General features: G+C 35.3%; 2 protein-coding genes across 2 annotated transcripts; one reads left to right on the top strand and one right to left on the bottom strand.

The window, feature by feature from the left end:
• Positions 1–8,515: 8,515 nt before the first annotated feature.
• Positions 8,516–10,232, top strand: LOC139866716 (uncharacterized). The gene has a single exon (XM_071855005.1). The coding sequence runs from the start codon at positions 8,516–8,518 to the stop codon at positions 10,064–10,066; it is 1,551 nt and encodes a 516-aa protein (XP_071711106.1). The 3' UTR covers positions 10,067–10,232.
• A 3,657-nt stretch (positions 10,233–13,889) lies between these two features.
• LOC139868915 (uncharacterized) lies at positions 13,890–14,693 on the bottom strand. The gene has a single exon (XM_071857252.1). The coding sequence runs from the start codon at positions 14,691–14,693 to the stop codon at positions 13,890–13,892; it is 804 nt and encodes a 267-aa protein (XP_071713353.1).
• Between the last annotated feature and the right edge of the window lie 6,372 nt (positions 14,694–21,065).

The following is a 21,065-nucleotide window of genomic DNA, read 5'->3' as shown; positions in this document are numbered from 1 at the left end:
GAGTATCGTTTTATGCATATTAGGGTGTAAAACACACTTTAGGACCAAATGGGCGGGTCGTGTGTTTAAATGAGTGATCGAATGACCAAACCATGTTTAAATGATGTTGTTGAGGCATAATCACAAGTCATTTGTGATTATGAAGGTTTTCGAGCGAAAAATGGTCTTTGGTCAAAGTTGGTCAATAGGATGTTCTAGAAGAACATAAGTGTTGTTCGAGTCGAATAAGCATTTTGTGTAGCTTATTTGCATTGATACTTTGCGTAGGTGATTTGCGTGAAGTCGGTGGAAGAAGTAAGATCGCGGATACGTTCTTCAAGTGTTCAAGGTGAGTGGAATATTTATACATGTATGTATGTGGTTTATTTACTCGTACGCGATGTGGGCCTTTGGCGCCACTTCGTGAGTATTGGATGTTATGTCACAAGTTGGTGACTTATTTGGGATTTGGGTGAAGAGAACTACGGGTCGGTAGTATCTCGCTAGGTGCCTCACAAGTCGGTGACACCTCATGGTGGTTCACAAGGCGGTGACCCTTATTAGATGTTCGTTAGGTGATTACAAGTCGGTAATACCTATTAGTGTTCACAAGTCGGTGACACTTTGTGGTGGATCACAAGTCGGTGATGCCTTAGGTCGGGGAAGTGATTCACAAGTCGGTGACACTTCATAGTGCTCACAAGTCGGTGGCACTTAGTGGTGCTTCACAAGTCGGTGACACCTCTTGGAGGTTCACAAGTCGGTGGCCTCATATGTAATGGCGGGTGGTGCACAAGTCGGTGACACCCTATAGTGTTCACAAGTCGGTGACACTTGGTGGTACTTCACAAGTCGGTGATGCCACACGGCGTTCACAAGTCGGTGACGCCTTATGATGAGTCACAAGTCGGTGACATTACTTAGTGTTCACAAGTCGGTGACACTAGGTGGGGCTTCACAAGTCGGTGATGCTACATGGTGATTCACAAGTCGGTGACACCATATGACGAGTCACAAGTCGGTGACATGATACGAGTGAGACTCGATGAACTTGGTCGGCTACAAGTCGGTAGTAGCAAGCGGTGAACGGTTAGCGTGTTTATGCCTTTTATGTTTAGTATATTATTGTGTTGATTATTATACTAACGTTATTGCTAGTCGTGTGTTTGTTGATGCTAGCTCGTTTATCATTGTATATATGGTTTGTAAGTGGATGCGTGTAGGTAAATTACATATGTATATGTATAAGTATTGCATTCACTAAGCATTAGCTTACCCTCTCGTTGTTTACATTTTTAGGTTCGAAGGCGGACGTGGCAAGGGTATGCTCGGGATTAGATGATTATCCCTTTTGATGCTTGATTGGCTTACTTTTGGATTCGACCTAGGATTTGGGTAGTTTATCCCCAACATCATGCTCGTAGTTTTTGTTGGAACGTAAACTTTTGTGGTCGAACTTGTATTTTTGTACTTAAAGGGTAATTTGGGCGTATGTGGGCCCGGGTTTGTAAAACATCATTTTATGTTTGATTCGTGTTAGTTTTCATATATTGAACATGTGGTTAAAAGCGTTTTGCCTAAATATGTCGGGAACTAGTCAAACATTTTCGCATTAAAAAGTCCCGGGGACAGCCCGTTTTGGCGCGGCGCGCCAGGAAGGGGGCGCGGCGCGCGAGTTGCAGCAACAGGAAATTTTTTTTTACTCCGTATTTTCACGTGGTTTAGTCGTGGGTTGGTTTGGGTTGTTACACTCCGGTTCCTCATCAAGATCACAATCATCCAAACTAACACAATCAAGTTTGGTTGTTTTAAGTGGAGTCGGGTTGTTCCACTTTTGCTTATCTTTTAGGAATTCCCAAGCTAGGTAATTGTTATACCTCTTAAACGTCTCCACCTTGTATTATGCATCACAACGTTCCTTGAAATAGACATCACCCTCGCCACTACGTGGAACTCGTTTGAGACGACTCACGATTCCACCATACGTTTTGCAACATTCATTCATTTTTGTCCATTTGGAGGCCAACATATCCTTTGTTCGTTTGTAAGGTGGACTCCTCGAATGGTACTCATTCATAACCACGTTAATGAAGCCGACTTTTGATCAATGCCTTGGTTTGGATCTTCAGAAGCCGCAATCCACGATTGAGCTAAACGTAGCTCATCTTCGGATTCCCACAAGTACTCAGTTCGTCTTCTAGGTTGAGACGAATCGACCGCAACTTCTTTTCCTTTAGCCTTTGCTCTCGACTTGCGTTTTGGTGCTTGTGGTATTTGTTGTGTTTGTTGAACTTGTGTTTGTGGAACTTGTGATTGTTGTTGTTGTTGTTGTTGTTGCGACATCATAAACGCTTGCATTTGCTCGGGAGACATTTGTGGAAATGATTGTTGTGAATTGGCAAAATTCGAAAAACCGAGATTAGCCTCACCACCACTAGCCGAACCTTGAGTCGATCCGGGTGAATAGGGTGAGAGTGGACTCCATTGTGAATTGAGATAATATTGGTTATTTGACATTTGTTTGTGCTTGTGAATGAGATTTGTGTTTGTGAATGAGATTTGTGTTTGCGTTTGTGTTGTGTATATATAAAGAATGTAAAAAAGAAAAAAAAAAATCGCAACGGTATGAAAACTAACCGTTATTTTTTTTTATTATTATTATTTTTTTATTATTAAATGTTGCGACTTCTTCGTCGCTTGTGATACTGACCAGGGGGCGACGACATAAGTGACGAGGTGGGGGAGTGGCGCGACTTGCGACGAGGGGCCCGACGAGGTGGAGACTCACCCCCACTCCTGGTGCTCTAACTATGGTTATTTCCCTAACTTTATGTATCGTGAAAATGTTGTTATAACGAACAACCAAGATATAACTAACTTTGGAAATCTGATTTTTTCATCAAGTGGGTCGATTTATGGGTGCAAGAAGATGTAATATGGTTTGATGACAAGTTGTATTAACTTCAGAGAAGAAGATGGGGCATAAAAGAAATTAGAGGTGACAAAATGGGCGATTCAGATGGGTTCGAGACAGACTAGCATGTCAAACGGGCCAAAAAATTGGCAAAAACTTTATATACTAAAACTTTATAACAAAGTGTATTAAATAAATCTTAAATCTAAAGGTAAAAGTATAATGACAAAAACTTTATATACTAAAATTATGTTGTACCGAAAAGAGCTTGTCAAGTTTGATACACTAGGCCAAAGAAGCGTATGTGCTAAAACATTAGCCCCTCTACTTTTTTTTTTTTTTTTTTTTTTTTTTTTTTTGAACGGCAAGATTGCATCAGTTCGGACCGAAGCCTAGTCATCATTTGCACACACACACACGTGTTCGGGCAGGAAACCCGAACCACGATCACAGGGATCCGAACCCTTAAACCATCCCGAGGGGCAGGCGGGCCGGATCTTAGTCCCGGATCGGGTCGATAAAACCTTCCCTTTGGGCTGACCTCAATGGAGCCTATTTCAGTCCATGTTTAATTTGGTCATTCAGAAGCCAGGTTCGAACCCTGGACCTCTTACCCGGCGAGGGTGTTAAACACCACCGCGATACCACTCAGGCAAATGCCTCGGTGGTAGCCCCTCTACTTGTTAATTTGCGCATTAGAGTCCAACCGTGCACACCCCCACCTCTTACGTAATACAATATCCGCATCTGTTGCAATCTGTTTCCTGCATATAAGGGACTTTAAGTATCAGGCAGTTAATAAATTTAGTTAGAGGTGACAATTTCAACCCATAAATGGGTCTAATTTAGGATGTGTTTTATATCTGAGGGGTCAACAATTTATAGTTAAATAAGTAGCTAAATAGTTAGTATAACGTTTTGGACTAATACATTTTGGGGTCAATACATTAAACCCATTTTAAGTAGTGCAAAAAGTACACTTATTGAACCAAAACCCGTTTGGCCCTATTATTTTATGTATCACTCTCTTCAGCCTGTTTGCTAGCATCTTAGCAATAACTTTTATATGCAGCCTAATAAACTTATGGGCCTGAAATCCAAAAAAACAAACAGGATCAGATATTTTGGGAATTAGAGAGATGAAAAAAGCTATTACACCCTTTTGAAAAATTCCCATAAAAAACAAACTCTCGAACACAATTAACGAAGTCAGCTTGAATGATATTCCAAAAACATTGGATAAAAATTAAAATGTAAAACCGTCTGGGCCGGGGCTTTTGAGACTGCACAATCCCATACAGCAGCCACATATATGTTTCTTAAACCTTTACCCTAATCAAAATATATTTGCAAACTCAAATATGAAAACCAAACGCTGAGACCATGTAAAACAGAGTTGGAACAAAAGGTAATAAAACAATAGTACATTGTACAGAACTGTTTAAGGAATAATAATAAAGATTACAAAGAATCCATATAACCCTTGTGTTGCTTAAAGACAAAGCTAGGTTAATACTGATGGGCTTGACCCTAATAAAACTTAATAAGGACTGAACTTTATATGATTTACAAAGACCAAGTCTAACAAGCTTAAAATATACAACTACGACTCAGATAATGGTCTGATTACAGATTTTCAACATACTTACATGGTGTGATAGATCAGCATCCATGATTACGACAAAGTTTCTCGTAGCATGCTTTAAACCATGTTTATAATATAAGCAGTCCCTGTTTACCAAAAAAAAAAAAAAAATTCAACTAAATATAATAATCTTCTATTAATTCACATGACAGTAAAACATTTAAGGGCATACCAAAAGGCCAAATGATCATCACCAACCAATTTTGCAACTTTAAAAATAAATGCTGAAAAGATTTTGCACTAACCAAAAGCCCAAATGATCATCTAATCATCTATGAGTAATTACTTTCACAATAGCTAATCATGTAACCATCTAAAAAAAAAAAAAACACGGAACTTATTATGTAAATTATGAAATACTAGTAATCGAGATTACAACATTAATCCAAATTCTAAACAGATTTTGCATTAATAATCCCAATGATCATACATCAGTAATCAATGCAACAAAAACAATTAAGAAAAGGCCAGCAAGTATATAATGAATAATTCGTGTAGATTGTAGAATATGATTAAAGCTTGCAACTTTAATTCAAATTCTAAATAGATTTCGCATGGATTAAAAACTATCCAGATGATCATACATCAGTAATCAATTGAACAAAAGTTGCTTAAAAAAAACGTACGGAATATGTTTGAAGACAAGGAAGACGATGAGAGCCATATTAAGACGTTCGTTGTATTCTCTCATGGCTGAGTGGTACCAAGCCTCTGGACTGTGGGTCCGCATTCTCTCATCGCGATTGGTGCGGGTTCGATTCCAAGGGGAGGTTTACCGCATATTATGTATACACAGTCAACCTTAGGGTCTGTGGTCCCTACGATTTGCTACCGGCAGGTGTAGGTGCATGATAAAATCGATCCGGTTCACGTAAGTGCGAAGATTCGAGAGCGGGTTCCTTCTAGCGTGTGTGGGGAGTATAACCAGTGGCGGATCCAGAATTTTTTTTCACCGGGGGCGAAAATTTTTTTAAAACCATAGCAATTTTTTTAAGTAAAATATGGAGGTTTTGGGGCAAAAAATCGAAGCTTTTAGGCAAAATTTGAAAATTTGTGGGTAAAATTTGAAGGTTTTGAGGCAAAATTTAGAGATTTTTGAACAAAATTTGAAGATTTTGGGGCAAAATATATAGGTTTTGGGGCAAAAAAAAAATTCACCGGGGGCAAAGTCGAAAAATCCAAAATTTTTACACTAAAATTTCGAAATCCACCGGGGGCGGGCGCCCCTCCTCCTTACACTCTAAATCCGCCTCTGAGTATAACCAACTAACCGGCCGTTCAAAAAAAAAAAAAAAAGACGTTCGTTGTATTGTAACAGTGTGTATTCCTACTACTAGTATTTTCATTTTCATAAAAACTCAATTAGCATAAAATTAGATGTATATATTCTTCCTTATTTTCCATTAAATTAATTACAGAAATCGAATTTTTATTTTTTCATAATCATAACAGAAAAAAGACTCGTTGTAATAATAACGGGAGGTAAAAAAGAAATTGTAACTTGGACAAATTTTTTACTCCGTATCTTTTTATGGGCTGTTTCATTAATTCATTTTACACATTATTTAAAAGTAAGAGTTGACCGTCTAAATGAGAGAAACATCTTTTCATAATTAACTAGGGGCGTCTTCAGTGCATGTGCGAAGTGTGCAGCCGCACAGGGCCTCAAATTTTAAGGGGCCCAAAATTCTGAAAACCCTATGTAATAATTCATTTATTCGTACATCGTAACGGAAAATCTTATTTGCGGTCTATCATCTAACAAGAAAACTTAATAGATTGACGTTTATAGGTATTAAAAACAATATGACGGGTGTATTGACTATAAAGAGTTGGCCAATTACTTCGTTACAAAAAATGTTAGGTTACGATTTTATATAAACAATAGTGTTACTATAACGAGTTGACAACTATTTGAGCATAACACTTTGCAATGGTTGTTTTGAAATTTTTTAATTCTATTGATTACGCTATCATAGCATTATATATAATACGTATTGAAAAAATTACGCCGTAACATTTATAGGGGCCCTTTTTATGTTTCGAACAGGGCCTCCGAAATTAGCGAGACGACCCTGTATATCATAAGGATTAAGTTATTCAACCTTCAATATTTACACGCAGACCCTGACATCGATGGTTATATTTTTATGTAACAGCGATAAGATTCTAGAATTGAAAACCAGTTTAGGATTACGAAACTGTAAGTATCGATTAGAGGCTTCTCACATGGTGTGCGAGTGGGGCAATCGTACAGTGCCCAAAATTTTGGAAAACGGACCGTTCTATAAAACGGGATAAAAAAAACTGGGGCGTGTGATCCCTGATTTGTATTAAATAGACACAAAAACTAGGGCATATGATAAAACGTGATGATGAGGATGTTGAACAATTTAATTTTTATGAGGGTCCATTTATATCTCGCACAGGACCTTCAAAAGTAATGAGACAGCCTTGAGATTAACCACAATATTTTGATAGAGTATAATGTAGTTTTTCGTTTGAAGTTTGAGTAATTGTTAAGAACAAATCAAATTCTATAAGTCTTCAATATGTTATTATGCGGATCATGTTCCAACAAGTATGTACAGGTTAGTCAAATACTCTTAATTCTCAACATTTACGAATAAACAAACTTAATTAATACGTGCAAAGCTAGGAACTCAACTCTCAACATATTCTACGTGCAACTGTAATGTAAGTTTCACAACATTCACAAATAAGCACACTTCTCAATTCTCAACATATTCTACGTGCAACTTAATAGTAATGCAAGTGTCACACCATTCACAAAAAAGCACACTTTTTTATTAATGTATGTATGTACATTAATATCCAACACATGTATTAAAATGAAGCATCTCATACCGAGACTTGGTGAACTTGTGTTTTAAGTTACTTGATTAATTGTATTTTTATTTACCAAAAGATTCAACACTTGTGTGTTTATCACATATACTTAGAAAATATCAATAGCTTAAAATTATGCTCAATTTTATTAAGTGTTAAAATGTGATTGTGAGTGTTTGTATGATCTTTAGCAATGTGATTAGATACAAATTTAAGCTTTACGATTTGTCAAATTACATTTGTATTAATTAGTTAATTTTTGAGTTTTGAACAGACCATAATATGTTTGACGCTTCGTTTATAAAATTCATTTATTTATGTACATATAAATACTAAGACGTCGTGTAATCATTAAAACTGATATGTTAATTTTTAAATATTAAAGTTGAATGATCAATCAACAAAGTTTTATATTAATTTGTTAAACACTACTAATTAGTTATTTACAAACGTAATAATCAAATAATCAGTATCTCAACGCAAATCCAAACTACATAAACGCGGTAAAAACCAAGATTCAAAATATTAAATTCCAAGTAGTTAACAAAATTCAAATAATCTGTACTTGGGGCCAAAAAACACGAGAACCCAAAATTAACACATAAAAAGGCCTTTCCTTTTTCACTCACTTCTATTCAATCCGGCCCAAACCACAGATTACAATAACTCGCCCCCTTTCTACCCTAATTTCCTCGTCACCTCTCTCGCTCTAACCCTAAACTATCCAATTAACTCTCTCGGTACGTTCGCTTTTCATCTTACACAAATTTGCTTTCTGTTTCTTGTTTAATTGCGTGTTTCATACACATCAATTTTGCTCTATATCTATTTTAATTTTTACATCCGAAAATAAAAAGAATAAAAATAAACAAAAAAAAAAAAAAAAAAAATGATACGAAGTATGATTTTTGTATATTTTTGTTAGGTTCCAGTGATTAACAAATGACATAACAATTATTTGCTCGATCGGTTATTTTCTAAATAAATTGTATACGGTTATATGTGTATTACCTGTGATACGTTCAATTAATTCAATTTTAATATTGAAAATTTGTATCAAACAAAGTCTTACTGCTCGATTTTCGTAATAAATTATATAAATTTTTTGTTTAATTTATTTGGCAGCAATGGCCACAGAAGCAGGAATGTTTATGGTTCCTCAAACCGTAGGTAGTGTGTTATGTTGCAAATGTGGAATCCCGATGGCTCCAAACGCTGCGAACATGTGTGTCAGGTGTCTACGTTCTGAAGTAGACATTACAGAGGGTCTACAAAAACATGTCATCATCATTCACTGCCCAGAATGCGATTGCTACTTGCAGCCGCCACGAACTTGGCTTAAAGCGCAAGTAGAATCCAAGGAATTATTGACTTTTTGTGTTAAAAGGTTGAAGAATTTAAATAAAGTAAGGTTGATTCATGCAGAGTTTATTTGGACTGAACCTCACTCGAAAAGGATAAAGGTCAAACTAAGAGTTCAAAAAGAGGTTATGAACGGTGCTGTTCTTGAACAAGCTTATATGGTTGAGTATGTTGTTCAGGATCAAATGTGTGAGACGTGTTCTCGAGTTCAAGCCAACCCAGATCAGTGGGTGGCTGCTGTTCAACTAAGACAACATGTTTCTCACAGAAGAACATTCTTCTATTTGGAACAACTAATTCTTAAACATGATGCTGCTGTCAAAGCAATCAGAATTAGACAAATGGATCGCGGTATCGATTTCTTCTTTTCCAACCGTAGTCATGCTGTTAAGTTTGTTGAGTTTGTGCAGAAAGTTGCCCCAATTAAGAGCCGAAACGATAAGCAACTCGTGTCACAAGATTCAAAAAACATGACTTACAATTATAAGTATACATTCTCTGTTGAAATTTGCCCGATTTGTCGTGAAGATCTTATTTGTTTACCGCCAAAACTTGCTGCTAGTATGGGTAACCTTGGACCCCTTGTTATTTGCACGAAAGTTACAAACAGTATCGCGTTACTTGATCCACTTACTCTTAGAAACTGTTTTCTTGATGCTGAACAGTACTGGCGAACATCTTTTACTTCACTTTTATCATCTAAACAGCTTGTGGAATATGTTGTTTTGGATATTGAACCTGTTTCGTCTGAGGTTAATGTGGGCGGGTCAAAGTATGTAATGGCAGATGCACAGGTGGCGCGTGTGTCTGATTTTGGGAAGAATGATACTACGTTTTTTGTGAGGACTCATTTAGGACATCTTTTGAATCCGGGTGATTATGCTCTTGGTTATGACTTGCATTCTGCTAATAGTAATGATGTGGATTTAGACAAGTATAAAGGTCTTTCGATTCCGGATGTTATTTTAGTTAAGAAAAGTTATGAAGAGAAAAGGTTAAAGAAACGTGGAAAGCCTCGTTCTTGGAAACTTAAATCGCTTAATATGGAGGTTGATGCGAGTGAGACCAGGGGTAGAGCAGATGAAGATAAAAAGAATAAAGAGTATGAAGAGTTTTTAAGAGATATTGAAGAGAACCCTGAGTTGAGATTTAACATATCGTTGTATCGAGATAAAGAATATCAGCCGTCTGAAATGGGATCTGTGACAGATGGCGAGGATGCGCCATCTGTACCAATAGAAGAACTGCTTGATGATCTTAAATTAAGTGATGAAGAAATTGAAGATGCAGAAGATGATGAAGGTATGGATGAGTAAGTTACATTTGGATTGATCCTCGGGTTAATTCAATATGTTTTGATTAGTTTTTTGATTTGATGTTTCTTTCTGTTTGTTTTTTAAATGTGTGTTTAAGCTTTGCCCAGTTTTGAGATCATGAATAATGTGAGTTAAGATAATAATTGCATTACTATTTTTTTTTTTTTATACGTAATACGTGTATGTATTCATCAGGCCGTTTTGGTGGGTTCAGCTATTAGTTATCGAATGCTTACTAAACGGGTGTTTGGGTCAACTCATTAAATCGTGAAATACCATTATCCCCACTAACCTAAATTTGGAGGTTAAGCAGCAGGTTTCAAAAATGTATCATTTATGAATTGTAGTTGTTTTTGCACAAAATATCTCATCTACTTGTTTCCATTCACCATACTTAAAATCATGATTGTTAATAGAATCATCATCATTTAAACTTAGTAAACTATGCAAATAGTTCTTTCTTGTGGTTTACATGATATTACAAGTCTTTCTTATCTCTTAAAAGTTACAGGGATAGTCCCTTTGATTTTTATGCGATTCACCAATAGTCTTTATCTTTTAAGAATTACACTGAACGTTCTTGACTTACCTAAAAGTGTACGTTAATGGTCCCCTTAGCAATGTACATTTTGAACAAGTCATGGTGGATCAACGTACACTTATATATTAGTCAGAGAGTAATTTTCGAAGATAAGGACTATTAGTGTAATTTTATTAAAACTGCATAAATGGTCGTCATTTTTCATAAGGAAATGACGGTTGGTGTAATTTCATGGAAACTACAAGGACTATTGGTATAATTTACTCTTCAAGCTTATTATTTCATTGAAAGACGTCGAGTGAGTGTTCAAACATAAAACTTCTTTGAAGTCTAATATGATTTTTAATGTTTTTAACTGATAGCACATATCTAAAGAAAAGATATTATATGAGTCATCTCATCAAACTGCTTTGTTGCATTAAACTTTACCATGACTGATCGAGTTTGAACTCGACACATTAAAACTACAACTTAAGTAAAGCAACAGGGACAACATAAGCTTACATATTGATCCTAACAAACGAATTTAGTCCAGACAACTTTGTCTTAAACTCTTAAAGCTAAAACACAAAGCATGGTTCAATGTTTAACATATCCAATTAATACTTCATAATTGACAAAATAAAAACCGAAAAGGAAAATGGGAAGAGGCCCTCAACATGAAACAAAAGGACAAGGAGAGAACGGGGAAGCTCGAACCTAAAAAGCAACAACTTAAACAAAAATTATCTAAAAACGAGTCTCCCTAACATCTTGAAAGAAACCTTACAAACATATAAACCAAACATAATCGTACTAGATGATCCAGCAAAATTAAGAATAATTTGATGATTGTGAACCCGAGAGTTGAAGAGTATAGTATGATTAAAGAAAACGGCAAGGGAATTAGAAAATGTGCGTTTTGAATGGTTGGGGAATGTTTTGAAAATTCGTTTGACGCGTTCATATGTGCTCAACAAATGCGCTAGATGCTCGCCAGTTTAACATTTAACATTTAGCGTTTGAACCATTTCATTCACCATAATCAAACGCACCCTAATTTGGGTGTCCATGCTTTCAATTTAAGTTAAATTTAAGGGATAACATTCTTGATTTAATTTGAACCTCCACAACCTTCTTCTAGTAAAACTTTATTAAAGTATTTTTGGTAGTCTAGTATTTAATATGCGCAAATATTGGTGGTTATTAATAAAAGGAAACGCAAGTACAATAATCAGTATGATAAGTTTATATCCCGACCGAGTTCCAATTTCACATGGTTGTTTTGTACTAATAATGCAACGCGTGTTACCTAGTTGCTTTCACGACAATTATGTCACAAATTACAAACCATGTAGTTGCTATATATTTGTTTATGATTTTTTTATTGAATTGCCAAATATACTTACCATATGGTGAATTTTGATATATCTGGCTTATTGCTAGCTAGGTTTTTATAAAAGTACTTAGATGATGTTTGAAGTATACTCACATATTAACTAAGCTAGCTTATTGCGTACCTTTCTATTTTATCACATTTTGAATGGAGATCCGCCCAAAAGTAGTTTCTATATCATCGGGTAGAAGAATGGAGGAAATTTACACTATTCATTTATCGATACTAAAAAGTGATGTCATATTAAGAGTTTATGAAAATAATATATAATTTAAATTAAATGCCAACAATAACCGAATTTTTTAAAAGAAAGGCTAATTAAAGGACAATAAAAATCAACCCATAATAGTGTAATACAAATATTTTCTTTTATTGTTTCATTCCCGATAAATACACTAAATAATCCATGTATTTATTCATTAGTTTTTAAGTTAGGGTCTTTTACAAAAAAGTTAGGGTCTTTTACAATATTTGTCTCCGATTAAACGATTTACCTTAACAATGATTCTCGTCATCATCTTCAACATAACAGGTTTGTAGTCTTATCGATAAAACTGCCATTTTATTATTTGTTAAAATCAGGTTGTCCAACTAATTAATTCATGAATTGTATTGGCGACTTGACTGACTCTTATAACCTAAAGTAAATTCCAGACATGATTTAAAACCCATGGAAATTTGATTTCACTATTTTTATGGCGTCTCAATTTTATTTTTAATTTTATTAAAATGAATTTCCTACTTATTGGCCTGAAGTCCACTCGTAAGCAATCTCTCTATCCGTCGAATAGAGAGAGGGATGACTTTCTCTACTTTTGAGAGTGTTTTCACTCTGAACGGAGAAATGATTTGTTTTTATTCTCGGATAGGGGAAGGATTGTCTACATCTCACATCCCCATACACCACTTACGTGGTATTGGGTTTTGTTGTTGTTGTGTCATATTATTCTTGATATATTCTCGATTGAATCAGTTTCCAGTTAAGGTTTGTATTTGTTTTTTTTTTTAACTCTCAATTTCGATTTTTGTGAAGATATATATAATCAATTATCACTCCCCAAAATAATCTCTTTTTCATCTTCACAATTTTCATCTACGTTTTCCCTCTCTAAGTTTCATACACCCTAAAGTCGAAATCGAGATTGTGACTTCAAAGATGAAGTTATAAATGTTGCATCGATAAGGTTAGTAACGACACAAAGTAATATATACAAAAATTGTTGCACCAATTAACTCGTGTGAAAAAGATATCAGGTTAACAAATAATATAAACTCCGAAACCAAAAAGAAGGGGTGATGATATCTACACAACCAATTTTTACAAATACACAACCAAACATGCTTTACAGTGTTGTACAGTACAACACTGTAAAGCATGTTTGGTTGTGTATTTGTAAAAATTGGTTGTGTAGATATCACTACCCAAAAAGAAGGGATGTAACTAATTGATCTGTAAGTAATCGTTAATTAAAGTTTTGATGTGACTATCTTAGATGTTATCATTATTATAACAGTTTTTCTTTAACAAACATTATATTTTCTTTCACGTGTCATTTAACTAGTAGAATACATTTCTCACATTTTCCATAAAAAAAAAAAAAAAAAATTCATTTTTTTTTTTTTTGAAAAGCAAAGATTATTATTATTAATGGAATATCAAAATACAAAGCCCTATACACACTATACAATTATGAAATGGAGATGCACTTTCTAGGAAACTAATTAGCGAGGGTAGCAACGAAAACTATAAAGACTAAAGAGGGAATAAGAACTTGAAAAATCAAGCCGAGAGAGAGAGGGAAACAGTGACGATCAAGCGCCTACAAAGTTTCCACAAGCTAACCCGATTAATCAGACCCTCGATAGAAGAAATAGAATTCGCAAGCTACACTACATGAGAGGGTATATTAGCCTATACCGACACGATGTGGTGGATCCGCAACGAAAAAGGAAGGATTGATGAGCCATTGGTGCCACATGATTGATTTCTTTTTGCGCAATCTTTTGGATATCCAACTATAACTTTGAGTTTGTATTTCGGAGAGAATCGAGGCGGGAGACCACATTTTTTTGGGAAAAACATTTAAGTTTCTATGTTTCCATATTGTGTAGCATGTAGTCCATTTGGTTGCTTGCCATATTGAATTCCCGAGTTTATTGAGAGCGAAGGCTTGATCATTGATAATCGCATCGTTTACATTGGAGATTAATGTGTTGTCTTGGGCCCACCAATCAAGAACATGTTTCCATATTAGAGCCGATTTAGGGCATAGTCCGAGAATGTGGTCAGTGGTTTCTATATCCATATCGCATAAAGGGCACAAGATGGAGTCGAGATCAATGCCTCGTTTGTCTAATTCGGATCTGACCGGTAACTTTTTTTGAAGGGCACGCCATATGAAAATGTAGACTTTTTGAGGCAGGAGTTTGTTGTGGGGAATCGTCGTGTTAATAGTGTTACCACCAAGTTTTAATGTGTTTATCAGGTGTGTCATAGATTTGGTGGTGTAAGTACCCGAGGGGTCAAGAGTGCATTTCCAGGAGTCGGGTTTGTCGGATAGTGTGACGGATGATACGATATTGTTTAATTCCATTAATTCGTTAAGAACTCGGCCATTCGAAGGTCTTGTCCAACACCAATTACCCAAAGAAAAGCCGTTGTTTTGCGTAATTCTTTCAGCGACAGTTGCATCTTTGTTGATCTCGAGCATATATAACCTGTGAAAGAGTGTGCTGAAGCGTTCTGAACCAAACCAAATGTCGTTCCAGAATTTGATAGAGGCACCATTTCCGAGACATTTTGTGATGGAGGATGAAAAGCAAGTGCCTAAGCTGTTCGCGACCTTGCCGGCTTTAATGATTTCTTTCCAAACCGTGCGACCTGAATTTGCTAAAAAGTGAGCCAATGTTTAAACCACCATTTTCGTAAGGTAGTAGTATTTGATCCCATTTTATCCAATTAATTTTATTATCAGAAGATGACCCGCCCCAAAAAAAATTTCGTCTTTTGGCTTCAAGGAGGCTAAGGATGGAGGAAGGTGTATGGAAGAGAAAAAAGTAATAAAGCGGTATGCTACTTAAAATGTATTTGATGAGTGTAAGTCAGCCTCCAAAAGAAACCGTTTTGGCCGCCCAGTCGGAGAGTCTTTTGTCAAACTTTTCTACTATTGGATGCCAAGATGAAGGGTGTGATGTAGGGGTACCAATGGGAAGACCGAGGTATGTGAAGGGAGTGGTACCGGTAGAGCAATTGATATAGTTAGCCATTTCATCGGTTTCTGAGGGAGAAGTACCGATACCGTAGAGTTTACTTTTTCGGAAATTGACTTTAAGATCAGAGATTTTCTCGAAGCATTTAAGGAGTTTGGAAATGTTTTTGGCATTCCTTTTACTCCATTCCCCGAAAAAGATCGTGTCGTCGGCATACTGAAGATGAGTGACAGTGATGTTGTCGATCCCAACTTTGATACCATGAATATGACCATTAGCTAGTGCCCGTTTAGCGAGGATGTTGAGACCTTTGGCGGCGATGATGAAGAGGAAAGGCGAGATAAGGTCGCTTTGACGTATGCCTCTTCCTGGGGAGAATTCCTTTGTGGGGGAACCATTGACAAGGATGGAAATGGATGAGGAAGAAAGACACGCACGAATGAGACTAATCCATTTCAAACCGAAACCCATGTATTGCATGGTGTTAAACAGAAAGTCCCATTCAATACAGTCAAAAGCTTTTTCGAAGTCGAATTTGAAAATTAGACCTTTGCGTTTTTTCCGTTTAAGTTCATCGATAATTTCGTTAGCAATAAGTACGCTGTCTAAGATGTTACGACCTTTGAGAAAGGCTGTTTGTTCAGCCCCAATGACCTTATGGATGACTTTGGCGAGGCGGTTAGAGAGGATTTTGGTAAGGATCTTGTAGTAACTACCGATTAGACAAATAGGGCGGTATTCATTCAAACCGATAAGGTTGGGTTTTTTGGGGATGAGGGTGAAAAAAGAGGCGTTACAGCCGTTCGAGATTTCAGAATTGGACCAAAACCATTCTAATGCTTTAATGAGGTCGTGTTTAATAAGGTCCCAGTATTTTTTGAAGAATTTCATATTAAAACCATCAGGACCGGGAGCCTTAGAGCTAACACAGTTATTGAGTGCGTCCCAGATTTCCTTTTCGTGAAGTTCGGACTCTAGTAAGATGTTATCTTGAGGGGAGATATATTGAAGGCGAGGAGCATTATCGAAAGGGCAGTGGTTGTTAAGGTTGTTTGATTTGAAGAGATTTTTGAAGTAAAGGAATGTTTCGTGTTTTATGACATTAGGGTTTTCAATCCAAGTACCATTAATGGAAATGCCGTGTATGTTGTTTTTACTTATTCGCTTTTTAATGTAAGTATGGAAGTATTTCGAGTTTTCATCACCTTCGAGGGCCCATTTAATTCTTGATTTTTGTTTTAGCATGCTATTTTTGGTTTTTTCTTTGTCGATGTGAGAGAATTTGTCGTTTAACCATTTATTTTTCTCAATTTCGGTCAGGGGTCTAGTTTCGGCTAAAGCTTCCCATTCGTTAATGGCATTAAGGTGATCTAGAATTTGAGAATCGAGGTTATCGAGTTGTGAGCTATGTTTTTTGAGTTCCATTTTTACGTTTTTGAGTTTGTTACGGAATATGCAGTCAGGGCGGTTACCGGTCATTGGGGTTGACCAAGCCCAAGCAATGACTGAGTCAGCATCCTTGAGGTCGAGCCATGTGTTGAAAACACGAATAGGTTTAGGTCCGGAGTCAGCGAATGTGTTTCTAAGGATTATGGGGCAGTGGTCAGAAAGGTCACGGTCGAGAATTTTAGAGGAGATGTTAGGCCATAATTTTAGGATTTCATCGGAGATGAGGAATCTATCTAGTTTACTAAACTTCATTCTTTTAATGCAGATTCGAGTGAATTTTTTCCCGCCAAGGGGTAGATCAATTAGTCCGGAGTTGTTAATGAAGTTGTTAAAGTTATTAGCCCATTGTTGGTTAAATTCACAATTCATGCGTTCTGAAGTGTTTCTAACCTCATTAAAATCGCCGAAGATGATAAACGGGAACGTGAGAGAGTTTACGAGGGAGGTTAATTCGGACCAAAATCTAAGTTTTTTTGGGAGAGGAGTGTGGACCGTAGACATTGATAAGAGCAATCTTCGAGTCATAACCCGCCCATGACCCGCAAATTGCAAGAAAAAATTCTCCTTCGATAGCATAATCGAAGGAAAATATGTTACAATCCCATATCGTAATGATACCTCCTGAGGCGCCAACCGAATCTTTTTGAACGAATTTGAAGTCAGAATTGTTCCAGAATGATTCAATGATGTTATCTTGGGTATGATCGCTTTTTGTTTCTTGTAACCCTAATATTGTAGGTTTCTCTTTAAGACAAATACGCTTGAACCAGCTAATTTTACCGACAATTAGCTATTCAAGATTCATCAAAAAATGTACAAAAGCGTCTCAAATAAATCAAATTGATGTAAAACATTTGAATACATAAGAAATAAACAAAATTACTCCGTTGTTCCAGAAACTGTCTAAAATTGGAAGTATGAGACTAAAACTTTTTTTTGACTTGGATAAACCTAACGTTTTCACATGTCATCCATTTGGTCCTTTGCTCTTATGGGCGTTAGTATTATCTTGTTAAGTTGAATCACGTGAGTTGCTTGCGAGGGTTTTTTCGTCATTTTAGTTTTATCCCTCTTTAACCCCATCTATTCCACCTGTAGCTCAATTGCTTCCTCTTTGATTATAAACCCTGATTTCCTTACAACAACTTCAAATTGTAATTTATATATGCTATGATTCATTGTTGCAGGTGTGGTCGTGTGAATGACTCGCAATTTTCCAAACTTCATTGTTTAGTTTGATCAACAACACTAGCTTGTGTCATGTTCATATCACTTGGTCAAGTTTGATTAGTAACATTAGCTTGAGTCATAGTCACATCATTTGGTCGAACTTGATCAATAATATATACTTGGTTAAGTGATGTTAACCTTACTTGCTTTGGATTTTATGAGCCCACTCTAAAAGCAGTTTCTTTCTACATAATATTTTTCTTTTCTAACCGATCATACTCTCAACGGGAACGACATCATCCAAATTTTTTTGATTACACATTGTTCTGAACGTGACACATAAAATAATTCAAGTTGGTTGTTTCGTTTTCAATGTTGACACTAATTATCTTATTTGGACCAACATATTAATCAAAGTCATTACCATGAGCACATAACCCATACTCCAAAATGGTGTTTGGTATGAGAAAATGAGAATACATTCGAATTCAACCATTGTAGTCACTACAACAAATTTGCTAATTAACCACGCATAAATTTACACACTTTTTAAAAGTGTGTACTTTTTTGTTAAATTCGCCACACATGTAAATGTGTGTAAATGTATTACATTTATAAGTGTAGAATATCGTTATAATTTCACACATGAAAGTGTAGCGAAAAAAGTTCACACTAATTTGTGTGTATAATCATAAATATAACCACACTTAAGAGTGTTAAGTTAATTTTATCGCACTAGATTTGTTCACGCTCCCCCTTGTATGAAGAAATGAGATGTAACAAATTTACTCACATTTTTAAATGTGATTTAATTTGTGTTTGTACACATTAATAAGTGTGAACAAATTTTTCCTACAATTTTAAGTGTGAAATTTAAATAATATTCAACATTTATAAATGTAGCAAACTTATACATATTTATAATTGTGAAGAATTTGATAAAAAGCTCTTACTTTCTTACAAGTGTGTAAAAATATGCGTGAACAATTGATAAATTTACTACAGTGAGTCTAAATTCTCTACCGTACGTATCATAAATTTCCGACATATAAAATGTATCACCATCAATGGCGTCAACAAAAGTAACACGACAATTCAAGGATTTCCAACCTGAAAGATCTGTGAAAAAACCACCATGGTTATTAATGTAATAAGCCTCGAATTTGAGTGGAAAAAAAGAAAAACTATCTTAAAATTCAAAAATGGAGCGAAATTATAATTCAAAACATAAACCTAAAACATACCGTATAATTGCCCCACATCAATATTGTCCTTTTCAGTTCGTATCGAGTATAATTTATGCACCATTGTTTGATTGGATTGAAATAATGAAGTGTGGAATTTGAGGATTTTGGGAGGGAAATGTGTGAATAAGGAGACAAAACAAAAGGGCGTAAATGAAATTGGGTGGGGTAGATCGGGTTAAAGATGGTGAAAGAGCCATTGCATACAACTCACGTGGATCTTACTTAGGGATAATATTAACGTTCATCAAAGTCAAGGACCAACCGAGTAAAAACTTTAGTTGGATACTTGAAACTTTAGACAAAGTTCAAAGATTATCGGTGTAATTTTGTCAAGCTCGAGAACCTATAGGTTAAATGTTGGATACAACTCATATTTTCGTTTTCTTGATATTTCTGTTACTGATAAATGTTTCCATTTCAAGTGTCATTATTATTGACCACTAATTATTCTTGAGAAAATTCTATTACAAGTCACTTATAATAACATTATTATTAAATTAGCATTATCAATATTAATAAGCTGTACCTAATTATAAATCCTTTTAATTTAATGTTGCAACTTTATACTTGTTCTGTTTTAGAAGTAATCTATTATCTACTGCAGCACAATGAGTAATACGAAATTAAGTTTTTTTTATTAAAGTTTGACTTTGATAAAACTCTATAGACATTGCCACATTGGTTTAGTATTTAAACCTTGGGTCCCAAAGGGTTCATAATTTATTTTTATAGTTTAGGTTGGGTGGATTGTTCACTTACCTCTATTCGTGAGACGTGTCGATATGCTGTATCCTGATGTTTGAATTCTTTCATTTCTTTTGACGAAAGGTCCTTGAAGTTTAAGTTTTCTAGAAATCTAGAAAAAAGTTATATAAAAGAAATTACTATATAAGAAAAAGTCAACACCAATCTTATTTATGCATCAACTTCATTTCTACGTCTTATTATTTAAGACATAAACCAAACAGTACTTGATCAAGAAATCAATGTTCAATGAACGCATTTAAAAACCCCCCATCAAAAACGTGCCGCTTCAAACTTCTAGTGTTTTCTCCATCATTATTTTATTTAATATATAATGTATATACTCTCATTAAATCTCACTTTATATCATTTACATTTCATTAACGGAATGCCCACTAACAAGAAGACTTATTGCTTCGGTTTGCTTTCTTGTTTTGGTTGCTTCGTTTGTGGTTCTCCTGTTGTGTTTCGATGCGTTGATATTAGTTTCTTTTCTTTAGGTATTGTGTTAGCTTTAGTATAAGACTAAATTCTAGTGTTTTCTCCATCATTATTTTATTTAATATATAATGTATATACTCTCATTAAATCTCACTTTATATCATTTACATTTCATTAACGGAATGCCCACTAACAAGAAGACTTATTGCTTCGGTTTGCTTTCTTGTTTTGGTTGCTTCGTTTGTGGTTCTCCTGTTGTGTTTCGATGCGTTGATATTAGTTTCTTTTCTTTAGGTATTGTGTTAGCTTTAGTATAAGACTAAATTCTTTGGTTTGGTTGTGATCCTGATGTTTGTTTCATTTCAGTTTGACTTAGTTTTAGATAGTTATCGATGTCTGATAGGTTGTTATGTTTTTAGTCTCGAGTCAATTCGTTAAATGGGTTGTATTTTTGTTTGGCATATGCATGTCCTATATTTCCATGAAAATACTTTAGATATATAGTTTTTGTTATTTTAGAAAAAATTACTTAATTTACTGAGCATAAAATATTACAAATAATCCTACTCCACCGTACAATAAAATCCCTGATCATGTTATACGCATAAAATTTGTTGTACGATGTCGTGTAAGTAGTAAATACTCAATAACTTTGTACTGTTAAGACTACCCTATTACTAATTTAATCAAATATCCATTTGAAGACAGATACGTGCTTACACAAAGATTTAATTTAATAGAGTTTAATTTAATTATAGTCCGAACATTCAAATTTCTAGCGTCTATTCAATAAACAACCAATTTCCCATGCAACTTTTTGTG

This window comes from Rutidosis leptorrhynchoides, chromosome 9, assembly GCF_046630445.1.
Source record: "Rutidosis leptorrhynchoides isolate AG116_Rl617_1_P2 chromosome 9, CSIRO_AGI_Rlap_v1, whole genome shotgun sequence".
Classification (NCBI taxonomy): Eukaryota; Viridiplantae; Streptophyta; class Magnoliopsida; order Asterales; family Asteraceae; genus Rutidosis; species Rutidosis leptorrhynchoides.
This window is presented reverse-complemented; position numbering and strand designations above follow the sequence as displayed.